The sequence below is a fragment of the Protopterus annectens genome, chromosome 17.part0, assembly GCF_019279795.1.
Source record: "Protopterus annectens isolate FY-2018-M chromosome 17.part0, PAN1.0, whole genome shotgun sequence".
Classification (NCBI taxonomy): Eukaryota; Metazoa; Chordata; order Ceratodontiformes; family Protopteridae; genus Protopterus; species Protopterus annectens.
The window spans coordinates 81,118,591-81,138,380 of record NC_056751.1 but is presented as its reverse complement, the minus strand read 5'-3'; the positions used below and the strand labels follow the sequence as shown (position 1 = coordinate 81,138,380).

The 19,790-nt window shown below is 36.8% G+C and overlaps 1 protein-coding gene across 1 annotated transcript in view; it reads left to right on the top strand.

The window, feature by feature from the left end:
* Window positions 1-19,790, top strand: part of PAX5 (paired box 5) — a 1,024,079-nt gene that overhangs the window by 101,128 nt on the left and 903,161 nt on the right. Inside the window, exon 5 of the mRNA XM_044059634.1 lies at window positions 9,000-9,131. Within this exon, the coding sequence (XP_043915569.1) occupies window positions 9,000-9,131 (132 nt within the window). The remainder of the gene's footprint in view (window positions 1-8,999; window positions 9,132-19,790) is intronic.

Sequence of the window (19,790 nt, the reverse complement as noted above, 5' to 3'; positions counted from 1 at the left end):
AGACTCTTTTCTAAGTAGATGGATATGGATTCCATACACCAATTCCTACCTGCAACTATAGGTCTCATAGGTGGCTTAACAAAACTTTTATGAAGTTTAGGAAGTTCTTGGATGATAGGTACTGTGGGATGCTTCATGTTAAAATATTTAAATAGTTCATCTATTTTCTGTGTTCTCTTCAACTCATATAATTAATTTTCTATTTTCTTGATCATTTTGTTAACATCATATTGAGTAATACTACTGTAGAAATTACTATCATTCAACATATTGATCATACTTGCATCATAGTCGAACTTATTCATAACCACAATCTGTCCTCCTTTGTCTGCTGGTCTGATCATAATTTCAGAATTTTTTTTGTAAATCATGTAACACTTGGTATTCACTTTTAGTTAAATTATACCTATTACTTGAATATTTCCTTTCCTTATGTGAGTAGTGCACTCTATATGACTCATCTATACACATTTTTTCAAATGCATGCACCAAAGGATTTAATATTGGAACAAATAAGCTAGTTTTTTTTAAAATGCATTGAACTTACTATGCATATTCAAATCATCATTAAACATGATTTTTAACATTAAGTTTCTTGTAAACTGTTTAATGTCCAACACAACATCCGTAATATCAGAGTCTGAGGTGGGAATAAAAGATAGTCCCTTGTTTAGCACATTAAATTCATTAGCTGCTAAAACATGTGATGATAGATTAACAACTAGTTCTTTACCTTCATAAAAGCCTTTTTTATGGTGTAAGGACTCACCATACCCGCCTCATGCTTCCTCTTCCCTCTGGTGACGCTCCTTCCTCTCTGAGAGTCCCTGTACTGCACTCCCCCTCCTCAGCTCATCGACCTCTGCCACGTGGGAAGTGGGAAAGTCAGAGTAGGCAATCCAGGTGCGGGTCGAAAAGGTGATGGTTCTGTGGAACTTCCATTACTTGAAGAATAAACTGAAACAACAGCTTCATCTTCTGTTCTGTGTACCTCGGCTGTGGTAAAGAAAGTCTTCCTTCTAGCTTCAAGCTGCACAGTATTCTCAGACGTAGATGACATCATCACGTCGCTCTGTATTCGTCTGGTCACTTCTTCTTGATCTCGAGCGGCTCCCTGATTTGATGATCCATCGGCCTTCACCTCATCATTGGTTCTGGCATCCTCCTCTTGCAACTGACTGAAATGAGCATTAGTAATAGGTGGAATCGGGTCACGTGGCCAGGTGAACACATTGCCACACCGGAAATCTTGACGATCCCTTTGTAGTTTTTTCAGTTTAATCTGGATAAGTTTTCTTGCATATGACTGTGCATTATCAATAATTTCAGTCAAATGTTGTTGCAACATATCAGCTCCATATTTTTCACTTAAGATGTTAAACTTATTTCTAATAATATTCGTCATTGTTTATGCTTCCCTAGTTGCTGATTGTATTAGCAACCTAAGGTAGCTTATACTCATAGGTAAATTCAGTTTCTGCCATTCAGTGAGCAGGGTCTCATCACAGTTAATTTGGGCGGGTATTTTCAATATTCTAAGCCCTCTTGAGACAATATTCTCTCATACACATATTTCTAGATGGAATTTTTCATACTGCGACCTTTTAAGTTTAAAAAGATCTTTCTCTAATGAGAGTACTTCAGTTTTGAGCATTAGAAAATCAACATTTGGTAAGTCGGTCGTCTCTTCATATAGGACACTGTTTATTAAAGGGTTAGCGTTCTCACTTACCCTAGATATAAAATGTTCCACAGTAAAGTCTATACAGGCTGGTTTCCCAAAAGGATTGTACTCCAGTTCTATTAATTCAATTTCGGTAGCCATACTCCTGAATTCATTGGTATAAATAATAAGAAATATAGCAGCAAGTAAACACAAACCAACAGTATCCAGGGATCTCCACTATGTAGCAAATAAATCCAAGAAGTTCCAATAAAACATAAAACTAGTAGAAACCAGGCTTCCAATTTCTAAAAAGCAGGTTTAATTCTGTCAGACTGACACACACAAGCACTTTCACAATTAGCTTCTTCAGGTGAATAAAGTGCAGTTAGAAAAGTACCCTTTATATAACAATTAATTAAGGTCACATGACTGATAATAATTAATTAATCTTAAAGCAACATTCTTATTTCATAGACTATATAATACACTCCATATACATAATATGACAATAAACAAACAAATTCATAGAAGGCATATTCAATTAAATACATAGATGCAACACATACAATATGTATCTATAATAAAAATATACTTAAAACCCATTTTCTTAGAGATCATGCCTACAGTAAAGGTCTGGTCTGATAGGAACATGGTCATTAAGACCATGTCCCATATCTGCCCTAAGTCTGATAATCCACTCAGCTTCGAGTGTCTCAGTTCTTGTTCTAATGTTGGAACTTCTTGGATTTATTTGCTACATAGTGGAGATTCCTGGATACTGTTGGTTTGTGTTTACTTGCTGCTATATTGTTGAATTTGTTGACAGCTTTATCTAGAGGCAGGGCTTTGAGTGGAGACCAGTTGATGGATTTTAGAAGATTATTGCATGTATCAGGATGAAAGAAAGATTTTGGGTAGTTTTGTATTGATGTTTTTTTAGCTGGTGGTTGATTTCTCCATTGGTGAATTTAGGGTGATGGCCACTGAGGGAATTAGGCAGTACCCCTGAGATAGCATACTTGCTGGGGTCAGAGACAAGTATCCAGTCAAGGATAGAATTTTTATGATTCACATTGTTGAATTGGGGAAGAGATCATCTGTCTGAACCCATACATATTAAGACTAGTAAATGGGGTGTTAAATGTCACAGATAACCATTCATTGTTAACGTTGCATAAGGTAATGGTTTCAATAGTAATATTTTATTTATCCAGCAAATAATTTCTTCTAAAAAGCTAATATTACCTGGTAGTATGTAGAGGGCTACTATACAAAGCTTCTTATGTTTATTACCATTGAGAAGAGGGATAAGAAGTTCTGCATTTTGGAAGGTTGGTATGTTAGTTTTGAGGGTGAGAAACTTAGTTATATAGAATTGCAATGCCTCCCAATTTTTGTTTAGTCTGTCATATTGAGTTATATTGTAGCCAGGATACAGAATTTCAGAATATTTTATATGAGGTTTTAGCCATGCTTTGATAATGACAGTAATATGCTTGTAGGTCTGTAACTTTTTTAGAATGCTATGAATGTTAATGAAAGTAAGAAAAAGGTTTGTGGATGTTGTGTAGGAGTTAGGGGCAGAGGATGGCAGAATGGATGAGGCTGACGGGCTGGGGCTGGAATGGTTGCCACCACAAAGAGTGATTTTAGAGATGAAAGGATTAGGATTAGTTAATTTTTTATAAAGTATATGAATCTATTCCAGATTTTGTCAACATGAACTGAATGCTTAGATGTTTTGTGCATGAAAAGGTGAATGGGTTAAACCATTAAATACATTTGAGGAAATAGATATGAAAGAGGGTTTAGTCTGAGTATAGATAAGGTGGCTGGTAGTGTGTGAGTGCAAATAATCTGTGAGAGTACCATGGTAGGTAGTAAGGGGACATAAAATGAATAACAGAAACATGAAGATGCAAAAGGATAACATGGTAGATGGAGTGGATTATGGAGTAGTTAAGAGGAGATTATAGTTGGATGAAAAGAAAAAGATGTTAAAGGAGAAGTGAAGAAGAGGAGGGGAAAATACAGCAAAAATGGATTGTTGGGGATTCCAGGCAGGGTGGCCTCTTATTATGGGAATGGAGAAAGGTTAAGATTTTAATAGCATATAGTACATTAGAGAAATGTAGAATATACAGTAATGAGGTCAGGTGAAATTTTAAATTAAAGGAAGTATTAGGAGAAAGATTAAGTGGGCGATGTATATAATAAAAGTTTCATGGGTATTATGTTTTCTGCCAGTATTATAAAGGGAGGGTAAAAAAGACTTGCTAAAGAGAAAGATGTGAATATTGTACAAGGGGAAAAGGAGAACAAAAGTATAAATTGTAAATGTGTAACAATAGAAAATAGTAAATTAAGTGAGGAAGTAGAGTAAAATAGATGCGCAAGGTGACATACATACATGATCATGGTGCTGTCTCAGAAAAGAGGGGGTTGTGCTCTTCAGGTACAGGGGGAGCTGCCTTAGTGGAGGAGTACCTTGGGGTCTTTCTCATAACTGATGCAGTGTGGGAGGACTCTTGAGTAGCCCAAGACAGTGGCCACAGATTTAGAAATAGTGCAGCAAAGGTGAATCAGTCTGTAGTGAACTCTCCATGTCTGGAACGATTGCCCTCCAGCTTAAATGTGTTCTGCTAAATGGGGGTCACAGCCCAGGAAAAGCCATATCATGTAACTATTTCATTATAAGATATCTGCATCCTCTCTCTAGGGATCTTAATAGATTGGAAAATGTTCTAAGTCACTGACTGAAACAATTGCCCTAGAAAGCTTTTCTAAACATTGTGCAACCATTTGAAAAAAAAAAAAAAACTTTCCACAAGCAGCAGTATAACTGGTGAAAATACAAAACTTTGGGTAAGGTAGAGAAATGGGCCATATTTATAGAGCCAAGAAACATTACAACCAAAACAGCAAATCGTATCAAAGTTATTCTAAAGCAAAGTAAAGATCTCTAATAATTCTAATGCATTCTGGAAAAGCTTAACCTTTATTGCTAGTAAGTCTGGTCACCCTCCTGTCCTCCTCCATCTTCTTCATACTTTCTGAAAATAATAGTAATAATAATTATAATATAACTCAAGGTTGTTTTCATCATTTGGTGATTTGTCCTTAACTGATAAAGAGGTTCATGGCTTTGTGGTATAAATCTTAACAATCGTGTATCTGGGGATTAGCAATTGAGCAGAAATGTTGAATATCTAGTGCAATGGTAGGAAATGAAGTCAAAATACATGGTATAACTTTCCAGTTTTATGAAGAAGAGCTTATTTCCGAAATCATTTGGACTGTGATGAATCAGGCTAGATTATCTGAGACTCAAAAGGACATGGCTCAATGAAACTCATGGAACCTATATAGTTTTGTTTTTTGTAGGTTTCAATCATTTTAGCTTCAATCTAAAATGATCACTGGTGTTAGAGTTGCTGTTTGAGGAGTTTGGTATTTCCTGGTGAAATCATATATATGAATATGTAGGCAACGGTTAAAATAAACTATTGCCAAATGGCAAAACATTGACCACACCTGGTCAAACATACAAAATCCTGGGTATACGTTAAAAACAAACAAAAAACACTTTCTTTTATTTTCTTAAAATTTTTGTATAAAAATGGTTGATTCATTATGGCTTATCATTCTGAAGAAGTTCCCAGGAATAAAGGAACGAAAGCGTGTAATTAATCATTATCTTGTGTCTTTGTGCCCCGTACGAGCATTCTGTTTTTTAAAAAGTTGTTACTTCGACTTTCTTTTATTTATTTATTTTTTGCATGGGTGACACCCCATTGCATCCCTCATGTGGGAGGCTGCTCCCACCACATCCTACTCCCATATGTGGGAGGCTGCCCCTCACACCTCCACTACATACACACACACACACACACACACATATATATATATATATATATATATATATATACACACAACTCCAAGGTTGCACAACAGTGGGTAAAATGATAAAAACCTTAAACCTGCTGTCAACATTCTTAAACAAGTTAATATTCAGTGACGTGAGAATCAGCAAAAAGAGTTTGATGATTTACAGAATGAATGAAAAAATAGTTGACAAAAAAGAACTAATGCCATATAGACAGATATATAGCTATAGAAATATCTGTTGCCATATATGCATGCGCACACACACAGAGTCTAGATTCAGCTTACTAACCCACAAGTATCATAAAACTAGAAATACAAATGCAGAATCTTGGCGAACTGCAAAGCGATTATTTGTTATATCTTTAAAGATTTCATTAGTTTCTCAATGTATCATCAAGGAAGACATCCTTCTTACTCCAGCATGTTTAAAAATAAAGTAGAATTAAGTCAAATCCATTAAAATATAATTACAAAATTTAAAAGCACCTTTCTTTGTTTTAAATAGGTCATAAATGGGAAAAAGAACATCTGACCATGCTTTCTGTATGCATTTACATTGTCAAAAGGTTCAGTTATTAGTTTATACTCAAAGTGACTTCCTCAGTGGCATGCACAGCTATTTTAACTACAAAAACTGCAACAAACAGTTGAATATGAAACTATGCTTATTCCAACATTAACCTATTTATATGTGAGTCTGTTCTCATTTTTGATGGAATGCATATGCTGATATATACATTTCAAAAGTTTTAATGTGTTATTAAAATAAAATGTCAAATAACCCATTCATTTGCCTGCATACAAAGCATTTTCTGTTTTACAGGTGCTTGATGGAAACTTACTCAAACTATCTCACTCTCCTAAACAGGATATTCATTGTGACTGTGCTTACATGAAAAGTAGCCATTGCCACCCCTTGTACCTAATGGATTATTCTCAAATTTCCTTCTAGCATCAACAGCCTTGAAATTCTAACATCTGTAAGAGCCAACTCCCATCTCTAAACAAACCAAGACCATGGGAGCAAAACATTTAACCTTTCTTCCATCAAGCATGCCAGTGCACAGAGCAGACAGTCTTAATATTTTTGTCAGTGGTGTATTCCATAATATACCCAAAGGCAGCACCATCATTGTTTCCTGTTTTGTTATTATTCAGTTCCTCTGGGCATTGCTGTTTATTGGTCAACTAAGTCATGCATTGCCCACTAAAAAAGTCAGTTTTAAGCAAAACCTTAGTGTGTCCTATAATTTGTTAGTGGGGTAGCCAAACCGTGTTATCCCCTTAAGCCACATGCCATGAAACTAAATGAAAATGAAGAAAAGCACTGTCTTGTGGTACTTAACATCAAGCTTTTCTGAATACTTCCATCACTTCACTTATCATATTAATTCATCAGGTTAAAACAAGTAAAGTTCTGGAAAAATATCTTAAGTGGACTATGTGATTAAAAAAGGCTGTGTAATCCTCTGTAAGAACGTTGATGACCATAACATAGGTTAAATAAGTAAAAAATATTACTGTTTAAAGCCAGGACTCTTTCAGAAGGTTATATGGCCACTGTTGTTTTTTAATTAATTTATGAGTATTGCCTGAAGGTTTTGAAAACAGCCTTGTCGCTTACTTGTGCTGATGTTTTGCTTAAGGAGTAATATTTTATCTATCTATCTATCTATCTATCTATCTATCTATCTATCTATCTATCTATCTATCCATTGTTGACCAGATATGTCCCATGAGTCTAGTAGACTGTTTTCAGGGGACACCTGAGGTCGGGTATTTATACTACTCAGGTAAATATGACCAGGGCATCGGAAAAGTTCCCCTTTTCTTTTTGATCGGTGCAGTGAGATCTTTTACATCCAGTTGAGCTACCACCATCTCAAGCAGATGGGGCCTGTGTTTAGCATCTTGTCTGAAGGATAGCACACCCAAGAGTGTAGCATCCCCCTTATGCTGCACTACTGTGTCGACAGTTGATCTACCTGGTGTAGGAAAAGAACCCACAGCCTTCTACACTAAAGATGAGTGTGCTACTTGTTGTACCGCTGACACTGTTTTTGTTTGCCCACGTAAGAGAAATTTAGTAACAATGTTTTTTCTGCTCCTTTCCCATTCTGAAGTCACTGAAGACAGGAAAAAAACAAACAATATTTTTTGTGAAAACAGAGTATTTATCTTGTGTCCGAGTAACAGTGACCTTAGGGTGCTTATACTGAGTAGAACGCAGTTCAGGGAAGGAGTGCAGCCCCTGCAATGAAGGCACTGGGAGGCTGTTGCCTTCTGCGAAGAGTACTTGTTTTGAACAAATGCCTAGTGTCCTAGTCTTCTGATTACTAGCTTGTTATTTCACTGTAGAATGTTTACAGTTTATTAGGAGACTCTGACCAAGTTTTATTTTTAATCCTTGTAAGCAATTTTGCAGTAAGCTTTTGAAGTAAGTTTTGCATATGGGAGAAATAAATGCATCTTTCCCTTTTCATGATAAAATTGCATGAGAACTGTAAGTTAGCATTTACTTTTTAAATAATGGAATCTAGTGTAGTTAAATGTATGCATTTTATATCGTAGCTGCAATGCTAGAAATGGAAATTTTCACCTTGTTAACCTAAATATTTGAGTATATTTATACTTTGTACAATGCATTGTGATTATGAGAATTTTCATTTTAAATATATTGGTTAAACATTTTTTGTATCCAGCCAAACCACTTCTAGAAGCTATATAAACATGTCAGGGAAAATTACTTGTCTGTGATGGGATCCCTGTAAAACAAAATACTTTTAAGGGGAAACATGTTTACCAGTGTTTCACATACCACAAAGGTAATTTCACTGTAGAGCGAGGAGTTCAGAATACTGCAGATCTTAAATCATTACCTAATGCACCAGTGGCAGAATGAAATAAATATTTGAACAGCTGTAAAATTATCAGAATCTTAGCTTTTGAAATGCAAATTCCCTGATCATGACCCTCAAATTGTTTTCATAAAGTCTTAACTCATTTAAGGTAGATAGATGTGGCATATCAAATTGTGCAGAAATGCTTCCGGTAATGCCTAAAAGACAGAAGTATTTAAAATGTTTACTGATTGCCTACAGTTTGTGCCTTCATTGAAGGTTGGGCATCGAGCTGGCACCTTGGCACCGTAAAAATCTACTGCCAATCATTAGTGGACTGTAGTTCCGCTGTGGCGACCCCTAACCGGAAAAGCCAAAAGAAGAAGAGCAACAACTGATTGTCTACAATTTAAAACAGACCTTTCCTGATTCTGAATCTATTGCATTTGAATTTCATACTAACTAGTTTTTTTTTCTTAGTTGTTGACAACATATGTTAAATGTAACAATAAAATCGTAATCAATCAGCCCACAATATAATGGATATTAGCTGCATATTCAGTTGATTTATTATTTTTAGAGTTTTTAGATCACTTTTTTTGTAGCCTCTACAGGGTCAGTGACTCAGGTGTCTTCAGTGAACAGTGACCCTGCGGGCTCTTCTTACTCCATCAGTGGAATTCTGGGAATCACTTCCTCTAACACTGATACCAGCAACAAACGCAAGCGGGACGAAGGTAAGTGAAAAAGCTACTGCATGGATTTGCAGTGATCTTATGTCCTTTATTAATGGCAAACTGTTTTGGGATGTAAAGTGTTTTATTTAACTATGCCACTATTTAGTGCGGCAACCCATTCATTGATGCTTGAATGCCATTTTGAGTAGAATTATGAATACATATAACATTTGACAGCACCAACTTGTTTCATTGTAATGCATATTATTTTGACTTTTTGATATATCGCTTGGCTTAGTTTGCCATAGATTATCATGTTGTTGAACATAACTGCAAATGACATTTGCTGTGTCTCTTAATTGTAATATAAACAAATTAAAAGTGAAATTGCAGTACCAGGCAATAGAAAAATCTAATTTGTAACAATATGTTGTTTTAATGGCTGTGGAAGCTAATAGATGTAGGAATGGCCTTCATGGAAACCTGTGCTAGAAGCAATGCATTGTAAGGAGACTTGCTGTTTGTATAGCTGATTTGGAGACGGTTTAAAATTTGACTATAATACTGTTTTCAGATGCATTTGTTTGATTCCATATTTGTAATGTGAAAGCATTACAGCTACTATATCAAAGTTTTATCTATGTACAAATATAATATAGACACATAATACACACATATTTGTGCACGCAAAATGCTGTTTGTTGGGAAAAGAACAATTTTGCCTCAGTTGTCCTAGTTATTTAGAAATTAAGCTTTTCCATGGTAAAAATGTGACTTTTGTGTCTCCTGTTGCTTGTACTACAGTAATCCTGCTGGAACAGTAGAGTTCATTCTGGCTAACTTTGACAAGCCCTACAATAATCCATTGATAGACCGTCATCTGTAGTGTAACATTCTCTGTTGCTCTCTAAAATTAAAGTTGAATTTACTTGTTGCAATGAAGGAAATAACGAACCTAGGAGTCATTACCAAAGAGTGAGACCCATAACTTGCTATGTTTTCATGCAGTAAAGGACCAAACTGTAGACCTGTAGGAATAAGCTTGTCTCTTCACTACAAGGTCATGGGCACATTCCAGCTCAGGAAGCTGTGTTGTGTTGAGCTGTTTAGATAAACAAGAAGTGGATACTGTTGTTAGGATGAAGTAGTAGTTACTAAATTCACCTTAGAGCCTGGTGGCCTTTAGAATGTAGCAGGCAGAGTATGACAAAGTTATTTTGTTTTTCTTGTATTCTCACGACATGGCAGCATAAAACTTTTTGATGCCTGTTTATGCATATTGACTAGGTAGACTGTTGTTTCATTTGAGAGCACTTTTTGACTAGGTACACGTAAGCCTCTATTGTTTCCAAGGGTGTAGCCAGGCATACACTTTGTACTCTACAGTGTACATTTTTCTGTCCATCACGAAGAAACTTAACTTTTCAGAGGTCATATTATTTTTACAACTATATAAATGAATGCATAAAATGACAAGTATATAACTTGATTACAGAAAGGAGTGCAAATCTAAAAACAATATCTTTAGTAGTTTGAGGGAATTGCTGAAAATGATGAGTACATTTATTAACTGCAAGGGGGCAACATTTTGAAAGATGTGCACATTTGTTTGAAATGCCAGGTAAGTTGGGGGACAGTAAAAGAAGTTTGAGTACAAAATGGAATGTTTTTGGCTACACCCATTTCATCCTATATATTTTTTTCTCTTTTATTCTTTCTGTATATTCAAGTCTGTCCATTTTTCCTCACAGGACTTCTCAAACAAGTCTATGTAATCATTGTCACACTTGTCTGAGATGTCTGTGATCTGTGAATTTTATTAATGTTTGTTTATTAATTTATTAACTCATTTGTTCATTTGTTTATTTATACATATGTTGACTGGCTAAGCACAGTGGTCCATGGACCCTTTTTAAGTATGATCTGAATCCAAAAGGCACACAGTGTTTATGAAAACTGTGATACTTTGACCAAAGTATCCATATTAAAGAGAATGATAGTTGTGGTACAGTAAATGTCTTTGGGATTGACAACAGACATCTTGTATTTACAGAACTGAGATGTGCAGTTAACACTGCACAAACAATACTAATTGCACACATTTGTGAGTAACACGTAAGTAAGTTAAGTTGATGGGTTGAGGAAGTGGTTTGGGTATTGTGGCATTTTGCTGAAACTTATCACAGTTGTACTCCAGTTTGGGTATTGCCAGTAAATCATAAAGTGGTCACATTCTCTTCTGTGGTTTGATTTTGCTACAGTCATTTAGTTGAATTCCATTGTGCACAGCTCTCTGTAACCCCTGGCACCTTATGCTATGCTATGTCTGATGTTGTTTCTCTGCATATGCCTCTGATCCCCTCACCTGGACACCTTACGTTTTGGTAGCAAATAAAACTATACCTGCAAAGAACATAGAGAGGTGTCTCTTCCAGCGCTTATACCCTTGTTATCTTTCCACTGCCCTTATTGTGTTCTCTGTTGTACATTGAAGTGGCAGAGAACTAATCTATTACAGAGGTTGTTACGATCCTTAGTGCACAACTTAGTCACACATACCTACTGAACATATTTATGCAAAGCAGACTTGTATATGTGTGGCAGAAATTACTTGCATGGCTGGAGCATGCCCCCGGCTTCCCAGAATAAAATTCTAGCTGTACTACCAGACACAAAGACAGCTGAGATTCATACATTTCCTGAGTGAAGTTCTGCTTCTTCAGTGCAGTCAGTGTGATGCACAGCCTAGTATCCTCACAAGTAATTCATCCAAACATTTACACAAAATATGTATAGCTCTGCATACAAAGGAAGATGAGAAAAAGTGTCCCCATTCTGGTTTGAATGCAAACTTCCAAGAACATGGTTATTATGCAGGAATGCTGATCCAGTGATGCAGTCTTGGTCATTCTGCAGCCTCTACACTATACAGTGGAAAATTATGGAACATCTTAAGGAGAGCCCAGCATGTAAATGCTCAATGACAAAGAAACACAATCAGGGCAAGCCCTACATTGTCCAAGTTAAAATTCCACCTAGGACTTTCCTGGAGCACCGTATATGGAGTCAGAAATCCACACTAATTATCATTTTGAAACAAGAAGCAACCACCCTTCTGTACATGTATAACTGTATATAGACACACACACACATCTCATAATGGCAAGAGTTTACAAATGAATATACTTTTTGGAGTTAAAGCCAGGCTCCCATGTGTCACAAAAGTTTCATGGATATTGTGACTAACAGAGTTGAAAACTGGAGTAGAAAATATTGCCCCAGTTATTATCATTCAACAGCACATCTTTTTTTTTATTTATGCTATGGATGTGGTACATATGTATGGCAACTACAGCTGATCATTTCAGTGGGTATATTGAATATCTGCTTTACAATCTGAGACTTAAATTACTGTTTACAAGCTATTGGTTTCAATTTCAGGGCAGCAAATGAATTATTTGCATTTTTAGTGAAGCTTTTGCATTATAATTGCTGTAGTTCACATAAATAATATGAATAATAGAAAACATAAAAGCCATGTTAAATCCACTTATTTTAAATGCAAACTTTCATGTAACCTGCAGGGAATGCAGAGTGAGAAGTGAAGCAATTGCTCCCACTGGCTGTTTAACTTGTATGGAAAGTAAGTTAATATTTCCAGACTAGAAAAGAAAAAAAAATATGAGGCTTCCCTGGATAAAACTGTCTTTAGGAGGGATACAGGTCTACTTAAGCAAAATGGCCTACATCCACTTAGAAGTTTGGGTGCTTGGGGAACATTTATGAATATGATTTCAGGGACAGTGCATGTGGATTGGCACAAGGAAAACTAAAGCATCAAACGCCCTGAAAAAATCAATTATTCTATCCTGTAAAGGTATGTTGAGTAACATGAAGAGAGACACGAAGTAGGAAGGTACAACAATGCTGTCAGTGTAGAAAACAAACTGGGAAGGAAAAGGAGAAAACTAAACAAATTTGGGAATCTAAAACTGGACAGAGAAAAGATATGTGAATATTATTAGAAAGGATACGTTGTTTATACCTTCTGTGCCCTTTTATGCTTGGTCCTAAATATTTTTGACATCTGATAACATCAGTGTAGTGCTGCCTTCTGAGAATGGCCATTTTATGGGGTTTTCTACATGTGAAAAATGGTCAGCTCATTGGGATGTAACTGTCTGATCATCACTGGTCCTAGGTATTTTTACTAATATCTTGTTTCCTTTGCATGTGGGCAGTGCAGGATCTCTGCTTGTGGGAGACATCTGTGTACTAAACTGGAGAGAGTTTCTCCTTGACTTACTGCTGTCTGACTAGTTATATATACTTATATCTGTGTGGTTGGTGTTTAGTTTAAGTATGCTATTTATCATTTGTAATAAAATGATTTATGGGTGACTGTGTCATGATCACATAGTTAAATTGTTTTAGATTTTTTTTTTTTATTTAAACTCCTGTTTTGTCTATAAAAATGACAATTTATTGTCTCTGTAAATATGCCAACAAAAATTCTTAGTCTACGCTGGGACAAATTTTCCCACAAAATTGCAGTCTTTATATTTCTTCTTAGGTGCAATCACAATCTATGTACAGCATGTTCCTGAATATTTGGGTATAATTCTATAAAAAATATTTTCAGAAATGTCAGTCAGTGATTGAGATGTTCTTTTATACAATGTATCAAATGCAGTTTTTCACAAGCCTTTACATTAGTTCCTTATACAGGTACACATCTTACATTGTAACTTTTTTTACAACCCCCCCATAATATTCAGTTTATAAACAGGACACGTGAATTCTTTTCAGAGTTTGAAATGCAATATCAATATGGGATATATTTATATCAAGGCAGCTTAACACCAGAACTAAGTTTCATATGTCTTTATTCATAAAGTTGACATTTTCTGCCGTTATAAATATGCCAGACTAAACATATAGATACTGATAAAGGCAATATGTTAATTGCAACCTATTAGTCCTTTCATCTGGAATCAGAGTCTAAGTGCTACTTGTATCCAAGTATTCTTACAAAATTTCCTGAAAATGTTGCTAAGCAATCTCATTGTTTGAAAGACTACCTTACACAGACATACCAAGAGCAGGGCCTGTATAAACTTTACCATTTAATAGTCTAGAAAGCTCTTTAATGTTTCCTTGATATAAATGGTGGGTGTAGGAATTACTTTCAGGGTAAAAAATGTAATTTTTTTTTCAGAATATATCTATATCAGGGTTACCATTTCATTCAAACTAAAACCGACATATATTTCTCTCTAAAACTGACATTTTTGGATGCTGTAATTTTGTAGTATTCAATTAAAAGCACATCTAAATGATGCATAGCTGATTGATTGAATTGTCTGCATGTTTAAATAGTCACAATGTTTCAGAAATCTAGACCTAAACTGATGGCAACAACCAGCAGGCTTGCACAGATATTTGACTGCTCAGTTTTATGACATTCATTTCACACAAACATATAAAGTATTCCCACTGACAACTCAATAGACATCTGTTTTGTTTTAGAATAGCTTAATAACTGAAAATATAGTTTAATTCTCAAAAATTGTATTTTCTGTCTTTTTAAATGCTATAGAAAAGAAAAGCAGAAAAAATGCATACACAAGAGTACAGCCATTTTATTGCTTGTAAAATCCAAGCGCATATAATGTATAGTTTATAGATTTTTTTATCCAGTATTCTTATTTTGAGAACTAAAAAAAAATAAAAGTATTACAGAGATATAGCCATCTGACTGTAGAGGTGAGTTTAGGTTAAAACAGACATGTTACAAATGTCAACATGTTACAAACAATTGGCCCTCTAAATCACTGCTTTTCCCTTGTTAACAAATATAAATAAAATATTTTGTTTTAAAATAATTATTTTTTTATATGCGCAAGTAAGATAAGTATTTGCAAGATTATTTCACAAGAAATAAAGTATGCCTAAGTATTATATGACAGGGAATATGTTAAATTTTAATTAATTGATTCATTGATTGATTAATTCATTTACAGATACCGACTTCACCACTCATTATGACACTCATTCCCTAAACCAGGCCCCATGCTATTCCATTTATGATAAGCAATGGCTGTAGAATTAAAATATATATTTAGCACAAAGTGTAAATATATAAAAAGTCTGTACAATGTGTAAATATAAAAATAATTTATATATATATTAATTATATTATCAAAAATATCTATAGGTTGATTATATCATTCTAACAAATGTGAAAAAAGCCAGATCTACTTCATTTTATATATTATGTCAAACCCAGAGCTATTGGACATGTTCCACTTAAAGAAATTCCAATCCCTCTGAGCTACATGCTCTAGGGACCTAAACTTTGTCACTACAATAAACAGAACATGCTGGAGGGATAGATTCCTGTCCCAGAGACTTCCCACGGTCTGGAACAAACTACCTATCTATATCAAACAAAGCTTCTCATTAGCACTCTTCAAGAAAAATCTTGATGATTGGATGGGAAATAGGAAATTCACCCCGGGGATCACCTCTGTGGCTCTGCTCAACAGGGGCACAGGAAAATAATTTTCTTGGGTGGCGAAAGCCAGGGTACCTTTTTGGCTAGGCTTATATAGGCCCTAGGGCCAATAGCCTAGTACCTACCTATGAACCTATGAACAATAAAAACATAATAAATATAAAACACACACTAAAATTATGCTCACATGTACCCTTAATGCTCTGGAATGGAAAAAATATATAGTATTAACAAACGTAGCATTTTTAACCTAAATTCAACTCAAAGCATATAAATATAGTGATGAGGAAAAAGTAGGAAAAACTAAGAAGATTTAAAAGAAAAAACACAGGAAAAATAAAACATGAGAGAGTGTGTGTATCTATATCTGTATATATTTATATAAGGGTATAGAGATGTACAGGGGTATGTGACAACTAACTGAAAGTCATAACACTATATGGAAAATCCTGAAATACTAAAATGTCAAAACTTTACGATTAAGTCAGTTTAACTCAAAATACAGATGAATAGGATGCAGGTACTCCGTACATGCACTGTGCCAGAACACAACTGCAAACAACAGACCATATAACACAAGTACTAACATGGGTCCTTCTTTTTGGGGGGGAGGGCAAGTCCATCTCTCTACACATGTATGGGAAGAGGTATTTTGATTTCAAAATTTTGACATTTCAGCATTGTACATATACTATTATGGCCTTCAGTATAATGCTTTTTCAGTATGGATGTATACCATAGATAGACACACACACACAGATGTACACACATACTGTCCTATGCTCTTTATTTATTTTTTCTACATTTTTGTTAGTAGGGTAGCGCACTAATCACAACATGACCAGTTGCAGGCTCAGCCTGGGTTACATTCAAACCAGTAACATCACCAGTTTTACAATTAAACCATAATAGGTAAACAAAGGCTAAAAGGCAATGTACATGCAAGAAGATATACTATGTGCGTGATTGTATCACACACAGGCATTTAGGATACAGTAAGGAGATGCAGTAATACCTGGGTAATATGAAAGGCAAGTACATGGTGGCTAAGTCTGGGTTACTTTAGAATAGTAACAGTTGGTGTTCGACTATCATAATTATAGGTACACAATGGTAACAAAATAATATGCAAGGAAACAAGGTAGAGTCATAAAGCTTAAAGTAAAGAGATGAGGTAGCAAGGGTATAAAATGAGAGGAGTTGCCTTAGTGGCAAGGGTGGTAACTATGTGAACTATCCTGCATTCTGACATTTACATTTTTTTTTTTATTAGATACTGTTTGAATTCAGACATGAGCTTAGTGTAGTTTATAGTGTCAGTAAGGTGGTGATGGAGACACTGCCACAGTATGGGAGCCAGTACAGTGCAGCTATGGTCTGAGCAATGCAGTTTTGTAGTGGATGCTTGTTGTATAAGGCTTCCTGTAAACTGGCTTTAAAGGTTGTGGGCTGTGAGGGGAGTGGGCTGCAAGAGAAGATGGAATACCTTCTTCAAGTAGTTTGAAAAATAGGAAATTAAGAAGAAGGTAGGCTCAGGCTTATACAGGGAGCACATTTACCTTGGATAGTGTGTGGCAATGATGGCTGAAGAGAACTTGTAATGAAATGGGATATTTTATTAGATAAGGTCTGTGAAGTTGAATTTTTGTTTGAGGTAGTGAACACAGGCAAGCCATATTCCAGTTATGCAAGCAGGATACCATAGCCTACAGGTGCCGTCATCGGAAGTGAAAGTAATTGTGACAGTTTTTTGTCACCACTAGGAGGTAGTAGATTTTGGAGCAGAGAGTTTGAATGTGTTCTTGGAAGGTGACAGATTGGTGAAGCCAAATACCAAGGTATTTGAATGAGGTGATTGTTTCAATGAAATTACTTTTATGGGTTATAACTCTGAAAGTGCTAGGGGGCTTTAGTAAATATTTTCTTCATGCTGAAAACATTCCCCAGACTGACTGGTTTGGCTTTGAAAGATTTCCAAGCCTTCAAATCTGACCTATGCTCTGGATCATTTCAGGCTTAGAGCTCCGACTCCTCCATTCCCAGGGCCCAGGTTCTCTCAGGAATCTGTTAACCCCAGGCATAGATGACCTTTTCTGCAGAAAAGACCCTTTCAAAGGGTGTTAATGCCCCTGCCCATGGCTTCATTTCTTAGCTCAATGCAGTCCTCCAGGAGTATTCCTGAGGCTGACATTGACAGAATGATGAGGCTGTTTTTGAGGATGCCGATCCAACTGGGGGTTCTCCTATTGCCAGCTTCAGTCAGAGGGTAGGAACTTGCCCCTTTTTCAACTCTGATTGTCTTTTTTTCCCTGACACGACCTTTGGGTTTGGGGGACTTGGATCTGAGTGGACCTCGGGGATTGCCAGTGTCAGATCTGAAGGACTGGACTTTACTGACTGTCACTATTTCTCTGACCCAGTTGACTCAGAGTGCCTCAGATCTGAAGTGGTTTCAGAGCCATGGGGTTGGGGTAGACTCTGAAGCTTTCAGATCCATCCCTTCCTCTTGATCCTTCAGTGCTCAACAGCTTGGTTCCTGCATCTGCTTCAGAGCTGAGCCAGATGGGTTCTTTAAGCTTGCCCTTGTAAGGTTCCTTGGATCCTACTAGGACTGCATTGGGAACAGTCTCTGCAGCCTTCAGGAGGGTACTGTCACAGTCAAAGGAGGAAGCTGTTGTTTCTCACTTGGATCTTCCCATGTCCCCCCAGTGAGTTCTTTGGGTCCTCTGTCCTCTCTTCCTGTCATGTGGAGACAGTCAGCCCCTTGGAGTCTCGAGGCAGTATACATTGTGAGCTCCCCATATGCTTCAGAGTCTTCCCCAGAGCATCCCACTGGGGAAGTTCATGGAAACCATGCATGCAAAAGGAAGCACAAAGAGTCCCAACCCAAATATGCTGGTTTCAATTGAGGGGGAAGGTCCCTCTTTGAAAATATCTTCTTTGATGAAATCCTTGAGCTACTCAAAGAGAGCAGGGGAAGTGGTGTTGGTCCACTGATGCACTGTCCCATGAGGAATCTGTATTCCTTGAGGCTTTTGGGGCTGGCCCGTCTATGTCTTGGTTGGTTTCTCCTGCTGATGAGCTGGTTGACCTGGTTTCAAGACAATCATGGAAGGAAGTGGATGTGGTTGAAACAATCCTTTGAAAACCTGACAAAATCCTAGTTTCTACTAAAGATAGGCCCCTCTGGAGCAAGGGTCCTGCTGTAGATTCTATGGTGGCAGCGATGCCCACTGGGGAAAGCCCTATAATCCATTCCCCCAACAGGGGGTCCAGGGCATTGGACAGGTTTGTCAAGCAGGTATATGCTTCAGTGACCTATGCTCTTAGGATGCTGAATTACTTGAATCCTGTCAGATGCTTTAAGAGAGAGTTGACTAAAGACTTATCCAAGTCCCTGTCTGGGTCCTTGTCTATGAAGGATTGAAAATCAGTCAATATGCAGTTGGCTACCCTTCAGTCCCTGTCAAATCTGTCCATATGCCTTATTTCCAACATGGCCAATGGCACATCGAGTGGCAGGCACTGGAATAGCTGTTTACCCACACAAATGGATGCATCTCTGCTACTTTATAGAACACTGCAGGATCTCATTCTTTAATGCCCCTTATATTGGATCAACATTGTTTGGGTCAAAAGTTAAAGAAACACTGTCTAAAAATGAGCAGGAGGGCAAGAGCTTGTCTGCCATTTGGATAGACTTTTCTATCCCTCAATGAACTTTCTCTTGAAACCAGAAAGGAGGGAAGAAATTGTGGTTGCACAAGTCTCAAGGCCTTGCCCCAGACACTTCTAGCTATAGACCCCCTAGAAGCAGAGGGGGCAATAATCATACTCAGTGTCATCCCTGTGGCAGAGGTAGACCACAGAATCAAGACTTTTGGGGTCCCTTCTCTGATGGGCCTTTTCAGTGCTCAGGAATGGGTGCCTGACTGATGCAGTCTGGAAGCCAGTCAGGTTTGCACTTGCCTGTGCACCCTGTGGTGTGGAAAGCTGTCACCCAGAATGTATGGGTACAGGGAATCATAATCAGAGACTATATTATTCCCTTCCTTTGTCACTCCCCTTATTCAAGAAGATTTCCCAATATCCAGTCAGCAAAATGGAAGGTAGCAGCACAAGAAATAAAAAAGCTGTTAGTCAAATGAGTCATCCAGGAGATCCCTCTAGACCAACATGGCTCCAGAGTCTACTCAAGGTTC